This window comes from Oreochromis aureus, linkage group 15 (genome assembly GCF_013358895.1).
Source record: "Oreochromis aureus strain Israel breed Guangdong linkage group 15, ZZ_aureus, whole genome shotgun sequence".
Lineage (NCBI taxonomy): Eukaryota > Metazoa > Chordata > Actinopteri > Cichliformes > Cichlidae > Oreochromis > Oreochromis aureus.
This window is the reverse complement of record NC_052956.1, coordinates 34,323,774-34,351,276: the sequence shown is the minus strand read 5'-3', so window position 1 is coordinate 34,351,276 and position 27,503 is coordinate 34,323,774. Positions and strand designations below refer to the sequence as shown.

At 39.9% G+C, this 27,503-nt stretch overlaps 1 protein-coding gene and 1 long non-coding RNA gene across 5 annotated transcripts; one reads left to right on the top strand and one right to left on the bottom strand.

The window, feature by feature from the left end:
• The first annotated feature begins 1,614 nt into the window (after positions 1-1,614).
• Positions 1,615-27,497, top strand: crtc1b (CREB regulated transcription coactivator 1b). Of its 4 annotated transcripts, none has more exons than XM_039598631.1 (14): positions 1,615-1,868; positions 3,555-3,671; positions 4,242-4,367; positions 5,451-5,512; positions 5,762-5,856; positions 6,348-6,433; positions 6,515-6,558; positions 13,622-13,845; positions 14,439-14,590; positions 15,683-15,919; positions 18,624-18,710; positions 20,272-20,358; positions 20,442-20,616; positions 21,555-27,497. In XM_039598631.1, the coding sequence occupies exons 1-14, from the start codon at positions 1,743-1,745 to the stop codon at positions 21,758-21,760; spliced, it is 1,824 nt and encodes a 607-aa protein (XP_039454565.1). In that variant the 5' UTR covers positions 1,615-1,742; the 3' UTR covers positions 21,761-27,497. The 4 variants fall into 4 exon arrangements, with proteins under 4 accessions (XP_039454565.1, XP_031606101.2, XP_031606100.2 ...); XM_031750241.2 differs by having other exon boundaries at positions 1,617-1,868; positions 6,363-6,433; positions 21,549-27,496; XM_031750240.2 differs by having other exon boundaries at positions 1,617-1,868; positions 21,549-27,496.
• LOC116328442 lies at positions 9,039-11,089 on the bottom strand. Its single transcript, XR_004200084.2, has 3 exons — positions 10,535-11,089; positions 9,883-9,941; positions 9,039-9,789 (listed from the first exon to the last, which is right to left on the bottom strand). It is a non-coding gene; the product is annotated as an uncharacterized LOC116328442 (long non-coding RNA).
• Positions 27,498-27,503: the final 6 nt, after the last annotated feature.

Genomic DNA, 27,503 nt, shown 5'->3' with positions numbered 1-27,503 from the left:
ATAATTAAATATTCAAGGGTGTGCAATGTTTTTTGTTTTTACACTAATTTTACCAGAAAAGCTACTGTTGCGGTACAAACTGAAAACACACACACACACACACACACTCTCATGCATTATATATGCCTCTCCAGTCTCTGTCCAGAAGCACAGTCCTAGGACAAGCTAAGATTCTGTGCAGGCAGGTCCTCCGTCTGGTAAAGCACCCAAGCTTGATCAGCAAACAAAGATGGGGAGCAGGTGGATCACTCATTGATTCATATATCCATATATTCAGGTTTCATTCCACATATTAATTGAAAATAGCTTTTCCTTTTCTTTCAGTGTGTGATAAGTGTGTAGTTGTTACCTTGTTTAGTTTTGTATATTTTTTGAGATCTACCATATTTTTGATGACCAGCAGTTTAGCATCTTCCGGTGATCCTTTCAGTTTAATTTTACAGTTTGTCATCCAAGTACTTTGAATTTTTCCCAGTTTCTTAAGGTACAATGCTTTCTTGTCTCTTTGGTTAGATGTTCATTGATAAATACTTTATATGCTTTTAATTTTCTCCCTTGTCCCAGCAGTGCATTCTCGTGCTTCTGATTTACAAACCTTGAGATAATAGCTGGTTTGTTGCCGGTGTTTATTCTGGGCACAGGGTGACATGCTTCGATGTTGTCACAGTCCAGATCAATCCCTTTGGACTGCAGGAAAGCAGCACCCTGTTGTACCATGGAGCTAACGTCCAGCTCCCCTGGTTCCTCACTGCTATTGACGGTCCCTGCCTGAGCGTATGAGCGGGGTTTAATATGAAGCCCCCGTCATTTATCCTGGAATACTGTTCCAGGTCTACAATCCTTTTCTCTTCCTCTGTTTTAGATGCAGAGGAGCTTTACCTCCTCCACAATGTCAAGGATGCTGTTCTACTGCAACCTGATAGTAGAAATTTCCTCCATTAGGAAGTCAAGAGACTTTTTAATGTCCTCGACTTCCTCAGCTGTCAGAGTCCACTTGGCCCCATGGTACCCTGCAGTCAGCTGTTCGCTCGGTCAGCTGTTAGCCTAATAGCTCGTTGGCTAGCCTGCAATTACCTCTTCAACTCTTTTAGTTCAATATCCAATATCAGGGTTACATTCCAGACAGGGTCACACCAAAGGTTTCAAACAATTACACAATTCTCCTTGATCCAATAAAACGATGGCCAGAAAATCTACAAAAACAATTAAAATATACCACACAACAGCTCACAATCTCTCTCACATAGTGAAGTTTAATTCAATACATTCAGACTTTCATTGCATATATGCAAGTTTCAGTCAGTATATTCAGATTTCCATTGCATATATTCTAGTTTAATTCAATATATTCCAACTTTCTTTCCATAAACTAGAGCTTCATGCGATATATGTAGACATTCCATCCATTCTGGACAGTTCATGCGCTGTTTTTTTTCTGTTGTATCCAATGCATTCATTAATGCTTCATTCCATGCTGTTTTTATTCTGTTTGAAAATTCTGTTCTCTTTTATGTGAACTTATTTATTTATTTAACTATTTATAGCATGCATCTGGGGCACACGATTTCCCTTGTGGCAGAGCTTATTTTATCTGCAACTCACCCTGCCGCAAACTCTGGCAATACTTGAAGCAAAAAAGAAAAAGAAAAACATCAACAGACGCGTTGACTGTGCGTGATGACGACCGGGAGAACCCGGAGTGGTGCGTAGCGTAACATTCCATTGAGAAGAAGAGGGGAAAGATGGCGTCCTCTAACAATCCTCGCAAATTTAGCGAAAAAATCGCTTTGCATAATCAGAAGCAGGCGGAAGAGACCGCCGCGTTTGAAGAAGTGATGAAAGACCTGAACATCACCAGAGCTGCGCGGGTAAGACCCCCACAGAGGGGCTGTTTACCTCTCGTTGCATCGCTGTTTGGCAGCTAACGAACACTGCGGAGATGTATCGGAAAGGTTGGGATGCTAAGTAAGCTAAAGTTCATATTAGCGTCCTTTACTGCATCAGTGCAATGCCGCGGAGCGACGTTTCCCCCGCGCCTGTTAAAACACGCCAGCATTATTTGACTTCCAGCAGCACTAACCAGCTTAGCCTCGCCTGCTGGAGCTGTGGATAATGTGCACCTGTTCTCCCCTGCCTGTGGCTGCTGACATTTGGTTAGCTAATAGACAAATCTTCTGGTGGTATGGTAGTGACCGCATTAGAGCGCGTTAGGAAAAGTTAGCTGCGATTTAGAAACGGAATGGGAAGCAATGGTGGTTGCCAGAGAGATTAGCCAAACAGATGTTAAACAGCTGTGTGTACGTACATGTGTGTGTGTGTGTGTGTGTGTGTGTGTGTTTCCTATTTATTAAGGGGAAAGAGGGTAACCCCCACATTACCCGTAACATTATTTTCATAGCATGCACTTACGGAGAGCAAAGTCAGCTCTGACTAAATGATCCACATGTCTCTTTTTACTCGCTCTATCTTTAGCAAAGTGTGAATGGCAGCTTTCTCACTACAATGGCAGCGTTCAGCACTGGTTGCCTCAACCACTACAAGTGGAGCAGATGTTTTCATTAGGCTGCTGTTTATTATGCCAATTCAATTGGCTTTAACTGAAGCTGCAAGTCCACTGGTGATGAATAAAATGTGTTTGTGTTTTTTTTTTCTAACGCTGAGACGTTATGATCTTCGTTTTCCTGTCTGTCTTTTTTTGTTGTTGTTGTCATTTTATAGAAGTGAATATAACTTTGGATGAAAAGCTCTGGTTTAGATATAGCAGATGATAATCATGTTAAAAAAAACAGTAAAGTGGAGCTGAAATGGGATTTTTAAGTTTTAAAATAACTTCCACAATGACTTGTCATAATTGTTGGCGATTTCTCGCAATTTTTGATGATTAGCTAATTGTTTCAGGGCTGTTCGTCTCAAAACATATAAACCATCTTGTTGCCAGGAAACGTTGGGGCTAATTGTTGGTCTAGTTGCTGGAAATGATGCCCACTTACCACGCTGCGTCAGTGTAAACCTGAGCTGTACTGTTATTTACTGCAAAGGGGGGGAAAAATTGAATTTACTACTCAGTTTTATGGTCTCTGCCTGATTTCTTTGTGTTGCCATCCAAACATCCATCCATCACATCAGTTCTGATCATTTATCCTCACGCATTTCATTTCATATTCGAGGCCTCCCATCACAGTGTTTTTTGTTTTTTAATAACATATATGACTTTTGTTTTGACTACTGTTGTGTGGTTAATGTAGTAGCCAGGTGTGTTACATGGAAAGTCTGACTGTAATTACACCAGCTGTCAAGTCAGGTGTCATTCACATCAGCTGATGTGATTTTTCTTTTCTCATTATTTGCTATTAAAATATGTTCTCTGCCTCTCGATTATTCGTGGTACCGCCACATCTGCCTGGCTCATCACGTTTCATCTGTCAGTTAATGCATTCATACGTCTTTCATATCCCACACTGTGGTCTGGCATGCACCATTCGTTTTTAGCATCTCTTTTTTGTGTATCGGATCAGTCATTCACTCATGCTTTCATGCAATTTTACTTTGCACAGTTGCAGTTACAGAAGACCCAGTATTTGCAACTAGGGCAGAATCGTGGACAGTACTATGGAGGCTCACTGCCCAATGTCAATCAGATTGGAAATGGCAACATTGACCTGCCTTTTCAGGTGAGCCCCTGGCCTCTCTCGGCTGGTAAATCAATGGTTTGTTCTAGACCAGTGTGACCTTCTCAGCTGTTGGTGATAATATTGGACATACAAAGGTTGCAGGTGTCTGTGGTGTTGGTGAAAGAACCCAGAAAATCCCTCTAAAGCCATTAAAGAAAGTCTGCAGGCTTATTTACGGCTGTGCTGACAGTAAAGTGCTTAGACATTACCTTGTGGTCAAAGCTGCATAAAGCATCAGGTTTTATCAGGGTCCAAGAGTGAAGGAGAAGACGTGCACTACAGCTGTTTTTTTAGTTTCTTTTTTTTTTGGTTTTTTTTCACCCTGGTGCGTAATTTGGTTCCTAAATTTTAAATAGACCATTGCTTGTCATGGCTTTCCATTTTTAATACATTTGCCAACTCAAGCATCAGTATGGGGGGCCCATGGCTTGACTCATTTTGAAACAAACACATGTGCACCATTTATCCTCAGACATTATCCTAAGACACAGCTTTATAGTGTAAGCAAGTTTTGTTTTTGTTTTTTTTTTTGTGGGAGGGGCCTCATTCACCTGATGTGTTCACCTCCAGAATTCGGTGCTGGATACCAGTCGGACAACCAGGCACCACGGGCTGGTGGACCGTGTTTACCGTGACCGGAACCGCATCACTTCCCCTCACCGCCGGCCGCTGACAGTCGACAAACATGGACGCCAGATATCCTTTCGTTTCAAGCGCACTGTGATGAGGGATGTGTTATTGTTTTGGTCTCATTTTAAGTCAAAATTCTGATTTGTGTCTGGAGACAAGCTACGTCAACATAGCAGGCCACTTTAAATTTAAGCTTTTAGCTGTTTAATTTATCAGCTTTCATTAGTTTTCATGTATTAGTGTGATACATTATATACATGTGTAGTTTATTTAGAATAAGGAATAATTGAAATTCTGAAACCATAGTGTTTTGTTTTTAATGACAGTCTTTGTTACTGACACTATCTGGACTATTGTCAAGTCTTTTAGCTCGTCATCATATTATTTCTAAACATTTAGCCAGTGCCGTTGATGATAAACAGAAACACAACAGATAGACATCAGCCACTGATGTTGGGAAATGTCCTCTTACTTGTTGAGAGGCCAAAATACCAGTATGCAGACTTCAGATAGGGGCAAAACTTTGTGGAATGAATAGTTTTGAATGTAAGTAAGGCCTCAGTTGCACAGGCCTAGAGACCGTTTTGAGATCCCCTGGCAACTTCTGGTTGGTAGGGAAAAATGTGTATTTCCCAACTAGTTGGGCGTTGGTTCCTGGAGGTTGCAATGACCAGATAAAATCGATGGGAAAGAGGGCCCCACACCAGAAACCTCCAGGAGCAGTGGTTGCCTGTAGTTTGCCTGGAAAGGGGTTAACCAGGGGTTAAGGTTATTTGGTCATCCGTGTTTTTATATTGTCATATGGACCAGAGATTGCTACCAGACTGGTTAACAATGATTGCTGTTTAAGGAAACGCAATTACTATTCATCATATGAGATGTGTTAAGATATCATCTGTCAGTAATGGTGCTGAGTGGATTTTAAGGGAGTGTTTGTTCTGCTGCATGTACTGACAGCCTGATATTGAACTATGTAACGCGATGCATTGTAGACAGTTGACAAGACCGTCAATATATTTGTCTATTAGATAACAAGATATCAAAGTAAATGTATCCAAGTAACACTTGTGTGTGGTTATTTATTATTTAGCAGGTCTTTTGAGTTGATTAGGGCAAGAAAACAAATTTATTTCCCTTGACTAAATTCACATTGACAGCTGTCCTTACAGCTCAGTTTACCTCTCCCCACCGCCAGACACTAGCTGGAGAAGGTAAGGCACCTCCTTTTGTCCATTTGCCAAAATAAGAACTAGGACACACAGCCAGATACAGCGCTCTTCCAAAGATTAAATGACATGACTCTGTGCAGCCTAGTTGATGCACAACTTCTAAAGTAAACCAGCCAAACAGAAGGTCTAGAACAGATTTCTGATAGATTTGATGCTGCAGAGCTTGAATTCTGCCAGTATTCAAGAGTTGGCATTGGTTTTGCTCGAATTTCATCTGTCTCTCACGTACAGGACAAATTCAGACTCTGCCTTACACCAGAGCGCCATGAATCCAAAGCCCCAGGAGGTCTTTGCCGGGGGATCACAGGAGCTGCAGCCTAAACGAGGTAGAGGAAGATCCCGTTACAAAGAAACAGAGCTGCTTTTATTTATTAATGTGGAATGTACTAATGCAGGCAAGAAACCTCAAAAGGCATAAAGGGGCTGGTTTCACACAGTAGTAGTTCTTGGTGAAATATTTATAAAGTAAATGGATCTCTAGCAAAGTTTCTGCATTCTGGTTCAGCCCTCGGCTGGATGTGGAGGAGTAGCATCTCTGAATGAGGCTGATTCAGGAGGATCTAGAGAGGAAAATCAATAATTAACTGATTATGCATTGATTATGTCTTTTTATGTGTGAAGCTCTGATAAAGCGAAGCCAAGATTAGCTGGCATCCTTTCAGTCTGTCTGGTGGTCACCTTCTATTTTTAGACTCTAGAATCTGGTGCACAGCACTATATTCTGCATGACTGGCTCCGATATTGATGACTCATTTTTTTGGTTTGTTATGTATTTTTGTCATGGCAAGCAACTGTGTCTTGCTGTTTCACTAATTAGTACTGCTGCTAACAGTGCCTGGGACGGAGAACTCAGAGACAAGTGCAGACAAGGATATGCAGAAACAGTTGTGGGATGACAAGAAGGTACCAATGGGACAGGGAAGGGCTGCAGAGTGTACACTGGTGACGCAAGAGTTGTGTCTCATGATTGCATTTTCTTCTCAGGATGATTCATCAAAGCCCAACACGTGTGATGTCCCAGGAATCAAGTGAGTGGTTTACGTTGCTTGTTTTATTATTCTTCAAAGAGCAATGCCATTCGAGTATTGTGCATGAAGCAACATGTGGACATTAGTTGTCTGCCATATTGGACGTGATACAGCTAGGTTGCTAGGGAGAAATGTGTGTTCCCCAACTGGTTGGCGGTCATTCCTGGAACTTGTTGGCTCTCACTGGGTGAAAGAGTTGCAAATAATGCAGTGCTCCTAGTGATTTCTTTGGAGTTTGAATTTCCTTGACCTAAGAATTGACAAGAAAACATTGGCACTAGAGCTGGGCGATAGAACGATAACGATATGTATTGCGAAATAACTTTTTCTCGATAGAAAAATTTAACTATTGCGATAGGCCTCATCTCTCTTGTCCTCTTAAAAAAAAAAGAAAAAAAAAAAAGAACAGCCAATCCAAATTAAGTAGCGCAGAGCCGAACCAATCACAGCCGCAGCGTCACGTCACGTGACTTGTTACGTACAGCACAAGTGGCAAGGCGCACATGTGTATTTGTTTGGGAAGCAGCCAGCCGGGCTGCCCAGGTAATGGAGGAAATGAGTGTGCCGACTAGAGAAAAATCAACCGAGGGCATGAGCGAAGGTTACCAAAGAAAAAACAGATGATGGTTCCAATGCCGGAGAGCTTCTCGAACGGAAAGGCCACAGAAGTTCCGTAGTGTGAAGGTATTTCGGCTATTTCAAGTCTGACAAAAAACAGAGTAGTGCGTACTGTAAATTGTGCCGAAAGCAAGTCTGGAAATACAATAAAGCGGTGCATGCTCAATCTCTGACTGAAAGCGCTAATTCGTCATTCGGCTTTTGTCTAAAGTAACTGTTAAAACTGTTTGAAAAGCTAAGCTATACAACAAGGAGAGATTGAGAATTTCCTTTTAGTTCTCAGTTTATTTGATATTGACAAAAGTTAGTCAATTTTGTCTGTTCTTCTGTAAAACAACCTAAGATTTATTTTTAGAATTAAAATTTTGTTTCTAAGTGGAATTGACAATTTAGTGGTCTGTTTTGTTTGTTCTATTTTGAAACTTAAACGCTTTAGCGGCTGCCTTTTGTGTAGTTTGCAATATTTGCCTTTATTTATCTGAAACTGAAGTCTCATGTTCCTTAAGTACATCTACCCTGTTGAACTTATTATGGGAAATAAATATTTAAATCAAAACAAGCTGCTGATTATTTCACATTTTACTTGTGAGCAACGGCACATTTAAATCTTGCAAATATAGTTGTTTGGCTTATATCGTGATATATATCGTTATCGCCTGAAATGAAAAAAACATATCGTGATATGAAAAAATCTTATATCGCCCAGCTCTAATTGGCACAATGCAATAGCACGTGTTTTTTTTCTTTAGTTGGAAGAATAACCATCAACCAAATATAATCCTTTAAATCTTATCTATAATTATTTCAGAAAACTGTGAATAAGCCTGACGTTAACAAACTTCCTGACCTCCTTCATCCAGCTTATCGAGAACAATCTCTATTAGAGTCTGAACCTGTACAAAGAAATAAGCACTGCATAGGATCACATTTAATCATTACGTGATAATCTAATATTAAATATTTGATGTTTTACATACTGAGATTACCGGTGTGCCTAATGCTAACAGGCAAATGTTTATTTATTCCAGGAACAGAGAACATCACTGTTTGTTTGTCGGGTTTTTTGATTACTTTTAGATCGTGGAGCTTAGCTGGTTGGTTAACATTAACAGCCTGCTGCTGCCAAAACAAAATATTAATACCTATTTTAACAACAGTCCCACATCTTCATAAGATTAACAAGTAGGTAGGTTTTGTTACCTGTCTGTTTTGGAGCTCTCCGGACTAAGTAAAGACCAGCTCAGTATTAATCTGTTTACTTCTTTTTTGTTTTTCATTTGGATGGTTGAGTTTTTTGTGCATTGCCATGTGTCAGGTAACTAAGGAAATCCTCCAGTATCTGTGAGGAAAGTGGCAGATGCTGCTAGTATCGCCTTTCAGGATTTTTTTGCTGGTGCACTTCCTTTTTTCCCCCCAGTAAATCAGATCAGATATGGCTGGGGAAGAGTCCTGCAGTGAAAGCAAGGTTATAGGCAACCAGTCTAAAGGCTCATGGCGCCATTTTTCTATGGGCACTGAAAAGGAGACATATAAAATGCTTCATAATGACATTTAAAGCAAAAATCCTTTTTCGCGTTAACATTGGATATTAGAAAAACGGCACTGAAAGAATTTAAAATAAAAGGGAGAATTTTGCAAGACCAAACATGGATGGACCAAAAATAAAACCCCAAACTTTGGAAAGTCAGCGATTTGTAACCATTTTATTATCTATCTGATTTCTCTGGTGAGAAAGTCCATGTAGTTTCTCATGTCCTAGTTCAAAGTTAATTTAGATGATCTGTCAAAATAACAGAGCAAAAGCAGGACTTGCTTCTTAAAATACTTTGTTCTTTACGATTTAATGCAAGACGTGACACCTGTTTGATAGAATCAGGTTCAGCTTTATTGACCAAGTACAAGGAAGTGACCTCGGCTTTTTTCTTTGCTCTCAGTGTCCATAATAAAGTTGACAACATGACGGAGACAACAACCACACGTATAGCATATCTGTGGTGCAGAGTGCAAAGATGCTGAATAAGTAAAAAGACTGGTTAACGGACAGAATAAAGCAAAACTGAAGTGATCATTGTCATTTATTGGCTAGTAAGTTAACATATTCTCCCATAAATCAGGTTAGATATAGCTATTTTCACAATGCTGATAGATGGTCATCACAATAAATCTTAACATGTGTGACTGAATCGGTTTCCTCTGATTAGTAAACATTTTATTTGTTGACCTTTGCCACAAAGAAAGTCACAATCTTGTGAAAGCATACAGTAAAATGGATCATTTACATGTGTTCAAAAGACAGTTTAGATCCCCTTTTATTTATCATCCCTCCCCTTTTTGAAACTTCTCTACTTTGATAGGATATGAAAAATACACAGACAAATACATGGTAAAATAGGAAAAAGAAAGTTGTAACAACATAGTTACAACTGTAACTATGTTATGGAAGCACAGCAGCTACGACGGCCATTGTGACAGAAGTCAGGCTGATTTTGTTAATGACTGCTCTGCTGTTTGCTGTGCTGTTTGCTGTGCTGTTTGCTGTGCTGTTTGCTGTGCTGTTTGCTGTGCTGTTTGAAGATTGCTGTCCTGCATTCGCTTCTGGTATCTGTGAAATGGCTGACATTGAAATTGATGGATTAACTTCAGACTCATTGCTACAAATTCTTCGACTGCTTAAAATATAATTTGTTGTTATTTGCTAACACTTACCGACAAGCAGAAGCAGAATGAAACAGATCTTGAGAATCATTGTGGAAAAGTCGTTCAACCTTCAAAAATAAAATGATTGATTATTGTTTAATTTCAAATTCACATTTGTGTTTCCCAAAAATCTGGAAATAACATTAAATATAATCTATAATGACATAGTTTAAATAAATACAGTATAATATAACAATATCTCAATAAAGTAAATCAAGTATGGAAAGTGAAATAAATACAATAAAAACTCACTCGATAAAAATCTAAACCAAATACATAAAGTTATTGTGTTGTTAGTTTAATTTTCTAAATGACAGAAATGTCTTTTATCTGTATTTTTCTAACTCATAATGCAATAACATCTTCTTGAATTTAGAACAGCATAAATGTTTGCTTTTTTAATTACTGTAATCAGTATACAGCTACTTTTTATAATTTAACTTTTAAATAAAAAAAAAAATCACTTCCATCGTTTTGCTTTAAAGAAAAGCACAAATTTTTATTTGTTTTTTTTCAGAAAAAAACACATTGGCTGGACAGAAAAGACGGTCATGAACTAATTTGTCATATTTTATTTTCCATATTGTAACAAAATGAAGTCTTCGGTAAATCTTTCTCTGACTCTAAAGTTTAGTCAGATATTCTAGATTTGAAAACTTACAGTTTAATCGTCCTGAGTTGTCTTCAGTCGTGCCGATGCTCACCGACTCCAGCTGTTTGTTGTTTAATCTCTGATGGTCTGCAGCTTTTATACCTGCACAAAGTTGATACGATGACATCAGGTGCTGAACAGAGACGCAGCTTGTAAAACTGGTTGACCATCTTTTCTTGCCGGTATCAACAAGATGATGTGACGTATATGTGATTTTTATATTTATCTATATAACTATATATCTATACATCTATCTATATCTATAGATATCTATATCTATATGTAGATAGATATAGATATATTGGTAGCTATCTATATATATATCTATATCTTTTTGTTTGTTTTTCGGCACAGCATTTAAGTAAACAGTTAATAGGCAGATGGTTTATTTAAGCTAATGGGGTTTTTTATGTGATTGAGTTTACTGGTAAAGCTTGTGTGGGTTTTTTTTTGTTTGTTTTCTTTTTTGGCATGCATGTGTTGATGTATTTTTATATATGCAAATGTATACATAAGAAACAGGAATGGAAAAAATGGCAAAGTATAACACATTGCACAACATAGAAGAGCCACCTCGATGGGACAAGACCCGGCGGTCCATCTGCATCTTAAGGATAAAGGTCACTCCTTCGAGGATGCCAATGTTCACATTTTGGACAGAGAAGACAGATAGTTTGAAAGAGGAGTGAAAGAAGCCATCTATGTCCACTGTGAACTACCCTCTTTGAATAGAGGCGGTGGCTTACGACACCAGCTATCTGCCATCTATAAACCAGTTTTGAGATCCTTCCCAGATGCCTTAATGCCCACTCACATCCTGGGCCTTCTGACCTCAGCAAATCACATGATAGGGTGGGGTTTCAAAATGAGTTCCCCTAAAACCTTGGCTGAATGTGACCACACACGTTTTCATACCTTGGGTCGTGTGATTAGGTACAGGATCATTAGGGGGTCCTTTGTCCCTATAGGGGACACTCCCATAGGGCTTAAATCTGGGACTCTCTACCATTTGACCCTAGAACTGAAGAAGCTTCTCAGATGAGAGGTCAACATCTTCAAGCAACTTAAAGAAGTCCAGAACCTTTTCTTTCCAATCTCCTTAGACCAGCGGTCCCCAACCCTTTGCGACATGGACCAGTTTATGTCCGACAATATTTTCGCAGACCTTTAAGATGTTGCAGATAAATACAACAAAATAAAACCAGTACCGGTACCAAAAAATAGAAGATTTATTCATAACACACGGGAAAGACCCAGGGAAACCGAGTTAACGATCAAAACAATTAAAAAATAAAGGAAAAAAAAAACGATAAAAACCCTGAAAACCATAAACTTCACACCCGAGCCTCAACTACCGTGGCCTGGTACCAAACGACTGGTTCCCAGAAAGTTGATTCTTTTCATCTGGACGTAGCGTTCTCAGTGGGAGAAAGATTTCATCACTCATCCAAGTGACTTCTTCAGTCTCCGCTGACTGCAGGTTTCCCCAAACTTATAAACAGTACCTTTGCACAATGACTGAAACTAGCCCACTGCATGAACAATGGGCTGTGAGGTCAGTTTCATGATCATTAAAATGTTTCTCCCACTGAAAATGCTACGTCCAGATGAACAGAATCAACTTTTTGGGATTTATTTACCTGGATGATTGAGCATGCATCAAGACATTTTAAAACTGCTTCTTTGCTAGAAATCTTGATTTGGGTGCCCTTTTTTTATTTGAATGATTCAAAGGTCAGTGTCTGAAGATGGTCAGGTTCAAGGACTGGACTGAAAATGAGTGAAAAAGCAGCAACTGTCCAAATAAAAACTTTGCAGAACTATTGCTCAAGAACGCTTTCAAAAATTCAAAGAAAATCTGGCTCCTTGGAAACAAAGTAGAACAAATTAAAGACTTTGCACAGTAATATGTAATGTAATGTAATATTTTTCTGTTTCTGTTATGTTGAGATTCTCACAAATCTCAACATTTCGACATTATGCTTTGACAGCTGTACATAAAAAGAAACACCACGTCCATGAAATGTGATGTCAGTTCTCAGAAAAGTCATGAAAGAATTTGCATCTTTTTTGCTTCTAAATTCAAATAATGTCTATGTTTAAATGTTATACCAGAAAACAAAACAAAAAAACCAGGAAAAATTAAATGCACGTTCATTTGGTTAGTCAAAAATGAAGCAAACTATTATGAAATCCTGTCACTCCTGCTGTGCACTTCTGGGTAACTCGTGTTAAGCCTCCATATTACAAGTTTATAATTATGCGCTAGGAAAAAAAAATAGAAAAATTGCTAAAAGCAACTTTTCAGTGTACACAATACCCAATAGGTAATCTAGAAGAAAAGTTATTATAAGATCATTATGTTGTGATGTAACAGGAGTGGCTTACATGTCCTCTGTTCATTCCTAGGAGACACAAATCCCTTGGTGGTCGCACCAGAAACAATATCTGGCATCAAAATCTGCCAGATACACTTCCTTTGTGACCAAAGAATCAGCCAAAAGTAGCCTTTTTTAGATTTCCTATTATTAGTAGAAGATTATTGTTCCTGCTTCTCTCTAAAGTAAGTCTGCTTGTGTTTGCTGTATTTGGTTCAGAAACTGAAAACAAGTTACGACACACAGACTACACACTGAGAAAAGATCGCCAGCCTGATGGAAAATTCTAGCACGGCTGGGAATTATTTATCTGTGGGCATCAATGAGTGAAAGCACAATAGGCTTCAGTTTAGCCAAGCTTATTTATAGAGCGCTTTTTGCTAAGGACAGAAATAAAAAATACAAAAATAAATAATAGTAGTAATATTAACAAGAACAATACAAAAATAATATTTAAAACAGAAAAAGTGTATAAAAAGCACAGTCAGAATAATATAATTCAAATTATAAAGCAAAATGAAAACCGACTCTCATACTGTGGCCAATAAACAGAGGTGGGTTTTAAAAAGTGATTAAAATAGCATTTAATTTAAAGCAAACATGCTACCCACTGTCACTTAGCCGCTGTTGCCTTTTATTAAAAATGGTCATGTACTTGGTCAGAGTCTCGTTTCACATAAGCTGTTCTTATGTCTGATAGAAAATGTCCTCTTTTCAGCATATTCCCCTCGCCAGACCAGGAGTTGAACCCATCTGTGCTCCCAGCCGCACATAACACCGGCGGTTCGCTGCCCGATCTGACTAACATTCAGTTCCCCCCACCGCTTTCTACCCCGCTGGACCCCGAGGACACCGTGGCCTTCCCCTCCCTCAGCGCAGCCAACAGCACGGGCAGCCTCACCACCAACCTCACCCACCTGGGTATCAGCGCCGCCAGCCACGGTAATAAGCAACATTTTGTGTTCATTAAAGGGGTAAAAGGGGTCAATTTAACAAAGCAAAGAGATTTTACCAGTGTTGTGGCACAGAAATTTAGCTTTAAGTGGAATGTGTTTGTTCACAAAGGAGAGCCACTAAACACAAATGCAGCTGAAAGAAAACATAAAAACATGCTGGTAGTTTTCATACAAATGACAACAAAACAGCAGGATTTAACTTGATGCTTCACGGGTGTCGGCACACAAGTGTTGAGTCTAGCTCTGTAGGCGGCACACACTGTGGCCAACAGGATCTGGTTCAGCATCAGTTTGTAACTGTCTCTTATGTTGTAACACCTAATGTGTAAAATACCAAATGTAGGAACTTGTGCTTTGTCACATTTATGCCCTTTTACAGACTTTTACTTAGACTTAGACTCACTCTTCTGCACTCCGTGTCAATCCCTACTGTGCAGGCCATTAAAGTTGGTGGTTTTTGCTGTTTTACTTTTTCTGATGTTTCTTGTTTACACCAGTTGGTGCATTAAAGCTAAGTTGGAGACAAAAAACAGGCACATTTACATCCATAGTTTTTTTTGTTTTTTTTTTACTTCCCAGGGATCCCCACTTCCTCTCAGCCCACCATGACCGTGACTGCACAGCGCCGGCAGCCACCGGTGGTGCCGCTCACCCTAACCTCTGACCTCCATCTCCAACAATCTCCTCAGCAGCTCTCACCCACCCTTTCCTCACCTGTTAGCATTACACAGGTAAGGATCCTCCTGGATTAATTAAAATCAGTTTCATTCTCTTTCAGGAACATGCTATTTGTATATCCAAGGTATTTGGACCAAAAATAGATGAAGTCAGAAATTTAAAAATAGATATTGCACTTGCGTCCCGATGTGTTGACTTTGAAACAAATGAGTGTCATCACTTACTGCAAAAAGAAGTCACATTATATTGACCCTACATCTTACTTGATTTATTGCCCTAGTAAGGATTTTCACATTAATTCATTGTGCCGTTTTGAAGTCTTTTTCCATTAATGATTAATTACATTTTATAGGTTTTGTGCACAGAATAAATTGCAGAATAAAATACTGCACTTTAGGGTATACTACATTATGGTCAAACTCTCATTTGTTCAGTATTTGTTTATGTTCAGATAGTCATCAGTGGAAAGGAAGAGTGTGGCTTTACAAAGTCAGGCATGAGAGAGCAACAGAGTCGGTATTGTAGGGAGGCCGTGGTGGATGAGCATGCCACATTTACACATTTATCAGCTAGGTTGATCTTTCCCTTTTCTTTTTTTTTCAGTTTTCATTTGCAGTCTGGTTAAGTTAAAGAAACACTACATGGCTATGTTGATTTTAGCAGGAACAGTTTCACAGTTGAGTCTTTGCAGACAAGTCGGCAAACTGCAGGCATGTGCCGACGACCAAAGCAATCGCAAGGAGGTTGTTGGTCCAGCACTGTACAATTCTTTGCAGATAATTTCACCTGGTACTTTCAACTGGCTTGAGAATACATATGTTTCCTTATCAGCTAGAGGTTGCCAGGGGGCTCGCTAGGCCCTAAGTGACTGAAAACCTCTCCAGTAATGTGTTCCCATGTGTAAATAGCACTGTTGGATGCTGAGAACAGGCTCTTAATGATATCTGTGTCTTTGTCCTTATGCTTTTAGTACAGATCCATGAATTGTAGTGCTTTTGAAACGTCAAGCTGTATACTAATGAGTATTCAACACATACTAGGTGGTTAAAGATAAGATAAAACATTTAAACACCACACCGCTATCCTTCAGTTCATGCAGCAGAAATCACTGCTAGTGGGACTAATTTATCCTCATCACTTTGCAGGTCGTGCCAACAGAGTCATTGACCCTGGAACAGCAGCTTTCCCAGTACCCTCTGTTCAACCAGCTGACAGCTCAGGCTCAGGCTCAGCTGATCAGTGACCTCCAGAAGCAGCAGGCCCTGCCACAAGGCATCCAGCTCATTACCTTGCCAACTCTGGCCTCCGCTGGTACAGCGTCTGCCACTGCCAGCAGTCCCTCACCAGACAGCCAGACCACCGGCAGCATGAGCATCAGCTCGGTAAGATACAGTCTAACAAGAACGTGGAAGCATAGATAAAAATCTGATGACATGATTGAGATAATTTTGCTTATTTTTAAACTGCTGTTCATTTTACCACTTTGATGTTCTTAAATATTCTGCTACCCTAAATACATCGCAGTAAATATCTGCACATCCTTTCTATGCTAATTTATTTGTAATTGTATAGATTAACTTAGCTAAGCAGCATAAACACATATTACTCTTTGCTACAAGATGTCACTGTCAAGTTGTTTGATGTTAACATCTTTGTAAAAGATGGTTTATGAGCAAAGCAATATGCATTTGGCCATTCTTTAAAACACAACTGTTTTTATTGAAGTAGTCATGTTTTGAATGTAGACCAATTGGCCAGATACAAAGCGTCAAATGGTTTTTCTGGTTTTGGTTGGTAGTCCCCACCCTGTATGAGGTATAATCAGAAGGTTTAGATCAGGGGTCTGCAACCTTTAACACCCAAAGAGCCACTTGAACCCAGTTTCCACGCAAAAGAAAACACTGGGAGCCGCAAATACTTTTTGAAATCTAAAATGAAGATAACACTGTATATATTGTTTTTTGTTTTTTTTACCTTTATGCTTTGTGTGAACAACTAAAGTAAGTAAGTAAAGTTTATTTATTAAGCGCTTTTCACAGGTAGTCACAAAGCACTGTACACAAAGATTCAAATAAACAATACAATCAATAGACTTTATACATAATGTAAAAGATCAAATGTAAATAATGTAAAGAATATAAAATACGTAGATCAACAAAAGGCTTGTTTGAACAGAAAAGTTTTTAACTGCTTTTTAAAAGAATCTACAGAGAAACTAAGGTGTGTTGCTTATAAAATCCATGAAGTGCTACAGAGAAAATTACATTTTATTTATGTAATTAACATATTTTGAACTCTTAAAGAAATATAACAACAGCAAAGACACCCAGCTGAACTAAAATGATCCATGTAGCAAACAAAAACTGTTGTGAGCCGCCACCCTTATATCTCCTTTGGGGTTTTGGAGCCTTGACCTGACTTTTAAAAAATAATTGGAGAAAAAGAACTATGCTGCTGGAAAAAAAAATGAAATAGATATTTGCAAAATTCTGCCTAAATATGAATTTTACCTGGTTAATGTGTGTGGCGGGGCGTGGTCTGCAGTGCCGCTGCGTGGGAGTCAGACGCACCTGAGCGGCACCCGCAATCACGCCTCGCTGCCTTAAAGCCTGTGCTCTCTCTGCTGTTGTGTTGGTATGTGTCAGGCTGTGAGCTGCAAAGCTACAGCCGGCTGTATGCGTACAGCAACGGTGTGTGAAAAGCGGTCAATAAAGAGATGCTGAAAAGCATGTTCATGCAAACATCGTCGGGTCTGCCGTGATATGTTTGCAATGAGACTTCTGGTCCCGAACCTCTGCTCACAGCATCTGCAAATCGGGGAATTCATCTTCACGCAGGACTGTAAGCTGTCATCTGTGAGGCGTGAGCGGTGTTTGTTTTTAACATAGTTCACGGTGGAAAACAGCTGCTGACATAATGTGGATCCGAAGATCCATAATTGGCCTATCTGGGGTCGAAAGTCTCGATAAATGCACGGCGTTTCAAGGGTATATACCGGCTTCAGCGAGTGTGACGCTTATTTTGAGCGATGAAAAAAAGTAATAAGATATAATTTTATTTTTATATTTCAATATCACAATAATCTTCCAATTTAGAACTACAAGTTAAAAAAAGAACTAAACACAAATAAAATTCACTTCAGCTAAATACTTCTAATTTATTTTCCCAAACCACCCGGAGCCGCAAAATGAAGACTAAAGAGCCGCATGCGGCCCTGGAGCCGCGGGTTGCCGACCCCTGGTTTAGGCAGTCAAAAACCTTTACCCTAACTGAACATTCCCCAGTCTCTCCAAGAACATCCTGGATCACTTTAAGCCCAGCTGGTATTTTATTTAGTTGGTTTACCTGGAACTCTTTTCTGCCTCCCTTTCATTTGTAAATGGTTGGACTAGATGGACTGCACTAGACTAGTTGTTTTGTTTTTCACTCTTGAGTGCTCAAAACACAGATTTTGAGCTTTGTGGCTGAACAGTGCATCAACTTAACTTGATTTTTAAGGAGTCAAATTTAACAGGAAGAACAAAGGATCCCAAACATCCCGGACTTCATTATAATCTCTTTTAGCTTATACCAACACATTTGCACATGCAAATGTACATTTCCATGCTGGCTCCCACACATATTCCACAGTGGGGACTTTTGAAATTTTCCTTCTTGGAAAATGTGGCTTTAGTTGTAAACAGCTGAAAACATATATGTTGTGCAGAGATACCTAGTTCTCTTCAACACCGATAATCATCCACAAACAAAACATCCACACATTTGAGCTTGAAATAGAAGTTGATGTTCATTCTATCTTGTGCAGTGAAAAGGTCAGAACAAGATTTCCAGAGAGCGATGTAAAAATTGCAGCACTGCTGAAAGTGATCCAGAGATGCACTCAAATATGATTTTAAATGCTTAATAGATCAAAGTTTAATCAGCTAAGGTCTTTGATTTCCATGGACTAGCTTCCTGAGCTTTTTAGTCCAACCTCATATGTTTTGAGCAGACCCTAAGTTGATGCCTTCTCACATGTCATCCTTTTTAGACTTGTGTGTGACAGGCATGAAGCTTAGTGCTAGCTAACCCTCTTCCCTCCAACAGTACCGCAATCAGACTGGCTCACCAGCCACTCAGTCACCAACCTCCCCAGTCTCCAATCAAGGCTTCTCCCCTGGAGGCTCACCTCAAGTAAGAGCCCACCCACCGAGCTACCTGCTGTTTGGGGAAGGGCTTTGCTCCTGGGGGAAAGCTAATTGTAGAGAGTTAGACTGCTTTTCATTCACTGTATCCACACTTAATCACTCATGGTGTCAACAGCTGCATAACTCATTTCTTCATCAGCACTGTCATCGTTTACAGCGTGCATGGCAACATATTGATAGCCTATTGATGGAGGCTCTGACACTTTGTAGCCTTAAAATATTCATCTTGTATCCTCATCCATTACAGTTTCTCACATGTAGTTTACCCAAAGTATATCCTCTGTGTCAGATATATTCTGAGATACTGGTAAGACTTGGTTTGTTTGTTTTTTCATGGGTGGGGGACATGCCGGGCTGGAGCATGCAGGTAGCAAGTTACCTACGTGCCGGAAAAAAAATATCTGCTTTGTTGTCACAGAGTCAGGTCATCATCATGCAAACTTTATGCTAGGGAGATAACCTTGTTGGCCTCGCCGTTCCATCCCAATGATTTTGATATTTACACTGTAACACAGCATAAGTGTAGTTTTTTTAAAAAGAAATTTTAATTACAGTTAGTTTTCAGAACATGCATCCTTGTTTTGTTTTTATTGGGGTTTTTTTGGGGGGGGGGGGTTGAAACCGTGGAAGGGGATCTTATGTTGTTTGCCTCTGTTTTGGACTTTATATGAAGACAAAGGCTAGATGTAAAGCTCACAGGAGCTAACATCAGCTGACAGAGGCTAACATCAGGTGACAGAGGCTAACAATAGCTAACAGTGGTTAATAGTAGCTAAATGAGGCAAAAACGGCATTGCTACTGACAGTTCAGCATATTCTCAACAGCTCACTTACTATGTGGAGACAGTAATTCATGGATGCCACTTGTAGTATCAGTAGCATTTTATTCACCACCCCTGCTAACTATATATCTGTGTTCAGTTCAGCTTTATTTATTTAGTGCCAAATTACACCAAACAACGCCTCAAGGCACTTTCTACTGTAAGCTAAATCGTTGGTAGGTATGTGTACTCAATGAGTCCAGACAACTTTCCAAATAAACCAGAATATAATAAATATTATTTAAAAAATAAATAATCTTTTTTGAACTGGAGTCCCTACAGTAGTGGTGAGTTGAATGTTGCCATGGTAATATGATGACAACAACTCATCTGAATTAGTTTGTGTCTTGATCTGGGCTGTCGTGGTCCTATCTACGAGGATGAAACACCCTGGTTGTTTGTCATTTATAATAAAACTGTAAAGTGTGCATTCAATTTTAATAATAAAATAATCATTAAAGAGTGGCGTTATTACCTCTTCTGTTAGCCTCCTCTTTTTGTTTAACCATGACAGTCGTGGTCACGAGGTCCATTTGCTTTGCTCGCTGCTCACTCTGACAGTTGTGTGACTTTGTGTGCTGCTTGTGTTTTTTGCTACTCCATCGCTGAAAGTGTCTGCTTGTGAACTCAGATATTTTCTCTCTCTGTAAAGATTTGTTTTAATTGTAGCCACTGCAATGGTGTATTTCTCATATATATTTTTGGTGGTTGTTTGTCTTCCTCCAGCACATCCCCGTGGTGGGCAGCATATTCGGCGACTCCTTTTATGATCAGCAGCTGGCATCGAGGCAGACCAATGCTCTCTCTCATCAGGTGACACGTAATGTTAAGTAAAAGGTTTTCTTTAGATTGTCTCCGACCTCACTGTGTGTAACGCGTACAATTGTGCTTTTTAGCTCGAGCAGTTCAACATGATCGAAAACCCCATCAGTTCCACCAGCCTTTACAACCAGTGCTCCACCCTCAACTACACGCAGGCAGCCATGATGGGGCTCACTGGGAGCAGCCTACCCGACTCTCAGCAGCTCGGCTACAGCAGCCACGGCAACATCCCCAACATCATCCTAACAGGTAACCACAGCCCCTGTGTGTATTTGCCTTTTGATACATTAAAGGTTCTTTGCATAAATGCCGAGCATCCATCAAAACAGTGATGAGCAATAAACGAGGCCCCCCCTTACTGGTGTGTTGCACATGACTGAGATTTCAGTGAATATGCGCTCTATCTGGGCTAAGGTAAATAAGTCTAAAGGCAACCAAGCCAAAGCTAGGAGCACCTTCGCTTTTTGCAGAATTTTCCAGAGATGATATGAGGGAACAACTTCTTTTAGGGGGGCGATCGTGGTTCAAGAGTTGGCAGTTCGTCTTGTAATCAGAAGGTTGCCGGTTTGAGCCACGACTCCGACAGTCTCGGTTGTTGTGTCCTTGAGCAAGACACTTCACCCGTTGCCTACTGGTGGTGGTCAGAGGGCCCGGTGGCGCCAGTGTCCAGCAGCCTGGGCTCTGTCAGTGCAGGGCAGCTGTGGCTACAATATAGCTTGCCATCACCAGTGTGTTAATGTGTGTGTGAATGGGTGGATGACTGAATGTAGTGTAAATCACTTTGGGGTCCATAGAGATTAAGTACAGTATTTAGACACTTCCACATTTTACTAAATTTGCAAAATTTCTTGTTTTATAGACTTCTATCATCCAGTCTAATAAACCACACCAAACAAGAGTCAATAGCAGAATAAGCTGTACGTCTGTGCAGAGTTCGTGTACTATCATCAAAGTGTGGCTTGAACCTTCCAGGTTGAACCTTCCAGTGACTTGAACATTTGTTTTGGGGTTTTAAGGGTACTAGAGAACTTTGCAATCTGCTTATGCAGTAGTTCTAAAATAGGATCTCTGTGGTGGAGAAACATGTAGAAATACTTGTTCTAATTTAGCTTGAATCAGTAAAAATGCTAACCCGATTCTTGCCAGGCGTGCACGTTTTTCTCAGCGCTTGTATTTCTCAGTCACAGGTGAGTCTCCGCCAAGCCTGTCCAAAGAGCTGACCAACTCTCTTGCGGGAGTTGGCGACGTCAGCTTCGACGCAGATTCTCAGTTCCCTCTGGACGAGCTGAAGATCGACCCGCTCACCCTGGACGGACTGCACATGCTCAATGACCCCGACATGGTGCTTGCCGACCCCGCCACTGAGGACACGTTTAGAATGGACAGGCTGTGACGTGAAGAAAAAGAAAACTCGTTAACGGAGAGAACCAAAGGGCAGGATGATCCCTCTTCCTCGTTGCATGGCCGTCCAGCTGTCCGACTTTGCCCTTTGAAACGATGCGGCACCAAAAGACAACAGGGGGGAAAAAAGACATCCAGCGGCTCGCCGGGGGGATTGCCTCGCTGTCGTTTTGAATGAGATTGGTCGCTCAGCGCTTTTGCTAGCCTACTGTGTTTACAGTGTACCATCACATGCCACATATATTCCAAAAACGCACATTTGACGGTTTTCTTTTCTTTTCATATCCGCTTTATTATTTATTTTGTTGATATTTGCTTGTAGCAGGAAGCTGCTAGGACATTGGGCGAAACCACACCCGATATAAGCGGCCGTGTTTTTAAGAAAAAAGAGAGCAAGGAAAAAGAAACCGAAAAAAACATGGTCGCTTTGCTCATACCGTGCAATGAAATAGAACGGTTTTCCCATCATGCCATAACGGCTTTCTATTTCACACTCAAAGCTTTATTTTTGACAACCAAATGTTATTTTCATTGTGTACTTGTATGTTTTTATGCTTCATCTATTTATATGTTCTATTTATTTATTTGGTTAAAGATTTTATATTCCATTTCATAATTTCAATTTGATGCCAAAATGTTTTCTGTAGGCATCGTGTAAAATTGCACTGATGTAATTTGTGTCTATTTATTGATTACTAACATATTTATAAATGTGTTTATTAAGCTATTTTTGGTTTATCGAGGAGTGCAAAACCTCCCCATAGTTGCCCTTCGGTGTTCAGTGTGCCATTTTCTGATGTAAGATGTGGTGACCGTTAACCATGCTGCAGCCCAACAGTCCAATCCAAATACGACAGTTTTTTTTAGCACCGCTCCAAAAAAATGCTGCGTGCTCCAGAAATGCGTCGGCTTAAAGCCACACACGTGATCTTTAACTGAGAAAAATCATCAGGTATTTCTATTCAAATAGAACAAGAAAAACAAAAATGTCTAAATTTATTTTCTCCTGATGAAAAGCCAGAATACATGCATACATGCGTACATATATACACACATGTTCAGGCCGACCCTCTTCTCAGTGAAGGAAGGCGTCTGTTTTTAAACCAGAGATCACTGAAATCTTTTAAAGTCGTCACTGTGAAATCACCTGATTTTGCCTTACGGGAGTATTCTACTGTTCTACTTAAGTGTCTAACGTGACAGCGTATTTTCGTAACTTACTGTAACGTTTTCTCGTATTTGAGAGAAACTTTTGGTCAGTGATGTTTGTGGTTATGTTGTGTAAGGTTTGACAAATCAATGTACTGTATTTTGTAGCGGTACACTTTATAGCCAAATTGTTGGATGTTTTCTAAAGTGGGGCAAAAATGAGAAAAAAAAATCGAAGGTGGGTTTGAAGTATTCGAGATGGAGCGCAATTATGGGGAGGCTTTTTGCTCCTTTACAGGGAAGCTCTAACAAAAACGCAGCTGACTCTCGACGCGTGGCTATTTCTTACTAAACTACTTGGTTTTCATAAGCTCCACGCTTCTAGTTTATGAGAGGATGGGATAAAGTAGACAAAGTAGAATATGGCTATATAAATCCATTTATATACCAAGTATTGTGTGCAATCTGATTTTTCAGCAACCAAATGAACACCGCACAAATCAGCGGTGTAGCAGAGTCACATCGTTTGAATACGCAGAGAGACTTTAAGGGGTCAGTCAGCCCGCCTAAACCTTTTGTCAGAGTTTCCCTGAGAGTCACGTGCAGTCTGTGGGATCATGTTTGTTATATTGTAACGTTTGTGTACAGATGTGCTAATATTTTTACTCACAGCGCTGATGGGAAGAGTTCCCAAATCCCCCTTGCTGAAAAAAAAAGAAAAAGGAATCACGTTTGGTTTACCTCTACAGCTGGACAGTTCGTCTCAGTTGAAGTGTTTTCTTGTTTGCTGTAAACCTCCATCAACGGTTTTTGTTTGCCTTCAACGGGCCTGTGATTCCTATGCAAAATGAGACAAATAAGATGCTTGAAGGAAAAATCCACCTCTGGTGTTTTATTGGCTAACAGAGTTTGCACGTTAAGCTGGATTTATTCTTCTTTTTGCAGGCGAGCAAGCAGTGTGACTTATTACAGATGGTGGACTTTGGAGATGTCAGTTTTATTTTAAAGAGAAACATTATTGCAGATTAAAATGGAACCTAAAATGTCAAACATGGTAAATGTCGTGCAGGCCGTATAATATTTTAAGACTTAAAGGGCTTTGAAGTTTATGACAGAATTAAAAACCATCTCACTTAAAAACTGGAATTGGGCGACATCTCTTTTAAAGACTAAACATCGTGGCTCTACGCTAGAAAACTGACACTATCGGGAGTGTGCGCGTGCAGGATGTTGTAGTGTGTCGTGGTGGTGCTAATGACAATCAACAAGTGGAATACGAATTCATTTCGATACCAGAGAAGCATAAATCCAGCTTTATTTTGAAGTTTTGGCCTCAAAAACTGTAAATCGTGATTTATTTAAGTACCTGAATCTCCCTCTTCATCCTGTGCAACTGTTGAACATGGTGCAAAATTGCTGCTCTGGAAAAACACCCTTTGCCCCTGACCCTAAATGAACCCGTGTCAGACCTTTGCATTATTCACATGACGAAGAAAAAAGCGACACACACTAATTCTGCTTTGTGTAAAGCAGCTAAGGTTGGATTTTTCCTTCAGTCCTCTGAAACAAACGTGTAGAATTCACACTCTACGGATTACATTTCCAAAGGTTTGTGTACCTAAAAGATATTAAGCGTCGCGTGCACTGTCGTGCTGCCAATAATGCCAGTGATTTGAGCTTTCCTGCCATCTCCTTTCTTCCGTCCTGCTGAAGTCATTGATTCACTGACCTTGTACATAAGCTATAGCTGATACAAAATGCATGACTTACCTGACAGTCAAAACCTCTAAATGAAGGCCTTCTATAGCTGCAGGTTTGATTTGTGTAACGTAACGCTAACACAAAGTCTAAAGGGATGCATGTAAGGGTTTCTCCTGTTCAGTGACTCTGTTACCTCCATCTCTGTACAATGCTACTTGATGAATGATAAAAGAATGTATTTTAAGTGGCAGTGTCCTAGTTTTAACCCTTTGCCAAATGAACCCGATGATGTTTGGTGCGTTTGGTCCGTCACAGACGGCGACCAGGCTTCCATTTCTCTCTGCGCTCTTTCATTTGCCCCTTTTCTCCTTTTAAGGAATCAGACTGTTGCTTGTTCCACGCTTTCTCCTACTACTGTAGCATCTCTCTGCGTACGAGTGTAAAGCGGTCCCTTCTTGTATAGAAAGACCTCGCGGTCGTTCTGGCCCTCTCCTTGGCTTTGTTGATGCGGGATCCATCCCGTGAAAGTTGCAGATTGGCACGTGCGCTGATCGTTTGCATATGTGAACTTGACTCTTCTGACGCTTCTGTGTTACGCAGTCAGCCGCATGACATGATAGACACGTCGAGCAGATTATTATAACATGTTATGTGCAGGACTTTGATCTCGCTATGCTGAAGTGGAGTGCTTTTCAAGACACCGGATATGACCGTTTTTGTTGTTGTTGCCTATCATGTCAGGTTCTGGACTGGGTAAAATGCAACTGTGTGTGTTGGGGTTTTTTTAATTTCTTGGTTTCTTTCTTTGTTTTCTTTTTTTGTGTATGTGTGTGCAATGTTTAGTCCACTAGTTGCTTTGCACTTTATTTGTGATTTCCTGGCTTTTGAGCAGAGACTGTTCTGCCTGACGTGAATGCTGACTGTTTCACACCAGATGTATACTCCGGAAATATTTTCATGTCAAAGAAAAGATGAATTCTCTATTTTCCTTTGTAAACTATATTTTGGCTTGTCTTGTTTTTTAATCTGTGAAGATCTTAGGGGATGCAAAACTAGAAAGGGCTTACTCCAGTGCAGCTTGCGTGCTTGTGTTGGAAAGGAAAGGCGTTCCGAATGTGTTTCTTTGTTGGTCACCACACACACACACACACACACACACACACACACACACACACACACACACTGATTCAAACACTAATTAGCTACATATGCCACAGTCACACTAGAGTAAACAGTGGTTGGAAAGTGGTATGCAACCACTCAGAGTGCGTTGCCATCTTCACAGGAACTTATTGCTGTTAAGATGGCTTCAGGCTGGTATCACTTTGCGATTGAATAGGGTCAAAAGGACTATTACATGCAGTCTGTTATTGAGACTTAGCTACACATAAACATTCACATTAGGTATTTATGAACAGAATACAGTTTGCAACCAGCTGAGTTGAGCCCACTTTGGCTACTCACAGATGAGTTGTGCTCATCGCTGCCTTGGGTGCAACTAATTACGGTTGGTCTCCGACAGAAAATAAATAAATAAATCAGTGCATTCATGGGGCAACCACCAATTTTCCTTTTCTAGGCGCAAGGAGCTTCCATCCTGTTTTTACTCTACTGTGACTGAGGCATTAAATACATATGCTGCCAGTAACAATGCTGCAACATAGTCTGACTTTACTCTAGTAGCTAAAACTCGAAACTACAGGTTTCTCATATTTTATCCTGTCTAAAATATCCACCCACAAGCCTAAAAGTTAAAACAAGAGCATGTACTAGAGAGGAGCTCATGCTAAACTCACACTAGTTAGAAACTGCTGATGCGGGGTATCATACGCCTTCTTCATGGTTTTATCTAAAAGTAATTATAACTCTGGTAATAGACTTGACTTCATGCAAGGCAGCTAATACACTTTAGTTTAAAATTAGTAAAAGAGACTAAAAATGTCAGGTTTGTTGATCAGATTTGAAGTAATTTCACAAAATAGGCCGATCCTGAGACGACATGGTGAAATGCAGAGAGCTGGAGGTCAATTTATTTCAAATATAAGATGCACAGGTCATCTGAAAATGTCTTTTTATGTCTGATACACTGAGACTTTTGCTTATTTTAGTCTGAGACGCCACTTACTTGAGGTACTTCTCGGCACAGCCCGTTCCCTTTTTTTGCCATAAAAAGGCACAAAAGCGAGATTTTTGTCACAAACTGAAAAAAGGTTGATGAGTGATGCTCAAACAGGACCCTGCGATTAAAGGTGTGCCCTCAGTCCCAGAATACAAGGAAAGAGTTGCTGCTTGGTCTGTACTGCTTGTTCCCAGAGACTTTAGGTTTGACTCAAATGTCCCTTTAATAATATGGGGTTTTATAAATGACTCTACAGTTCATTAAATGTATAAACAAAAATAAAAAAACAGAGTTTAAGTTCCACTTAAAGCTTCTAGTGAGAATAGCATTATATCACTGTTGTCCTGTAAGTCGTAGTAACAGAACTGTAGTTATTTATTTGTTGCCATGTGATTCTCTTTACGTGACCATTTGTTTATAAGATGAAAAAAAAAAGTCAAATTAAATTGAATGTGGAAGACAGATTTTTCTCTGCACATAGTCTTGATTTGCAGAATATACCGATTAAAAAGAAACTGTCCGGTGTCGCATCACAGCGTGTTGCTGTGGACATGCATGATGTTTCAACCCTGTTGTATATTGTCTTTGCTATTGTTTCTATTTTGTAATCTGTATTTCCAAATGCAAATTTAAAAGATTATTTTGGATATGTGCATGCTTGTGACTTGTTCAGAATGTTAATTTCCACTAAAAGCTGTTGAGTTTGAAATCAAAAAGTAAGTCAAGTCTGTTACTTAAAATCACATGTTCGGCTTCTTTTACTGTA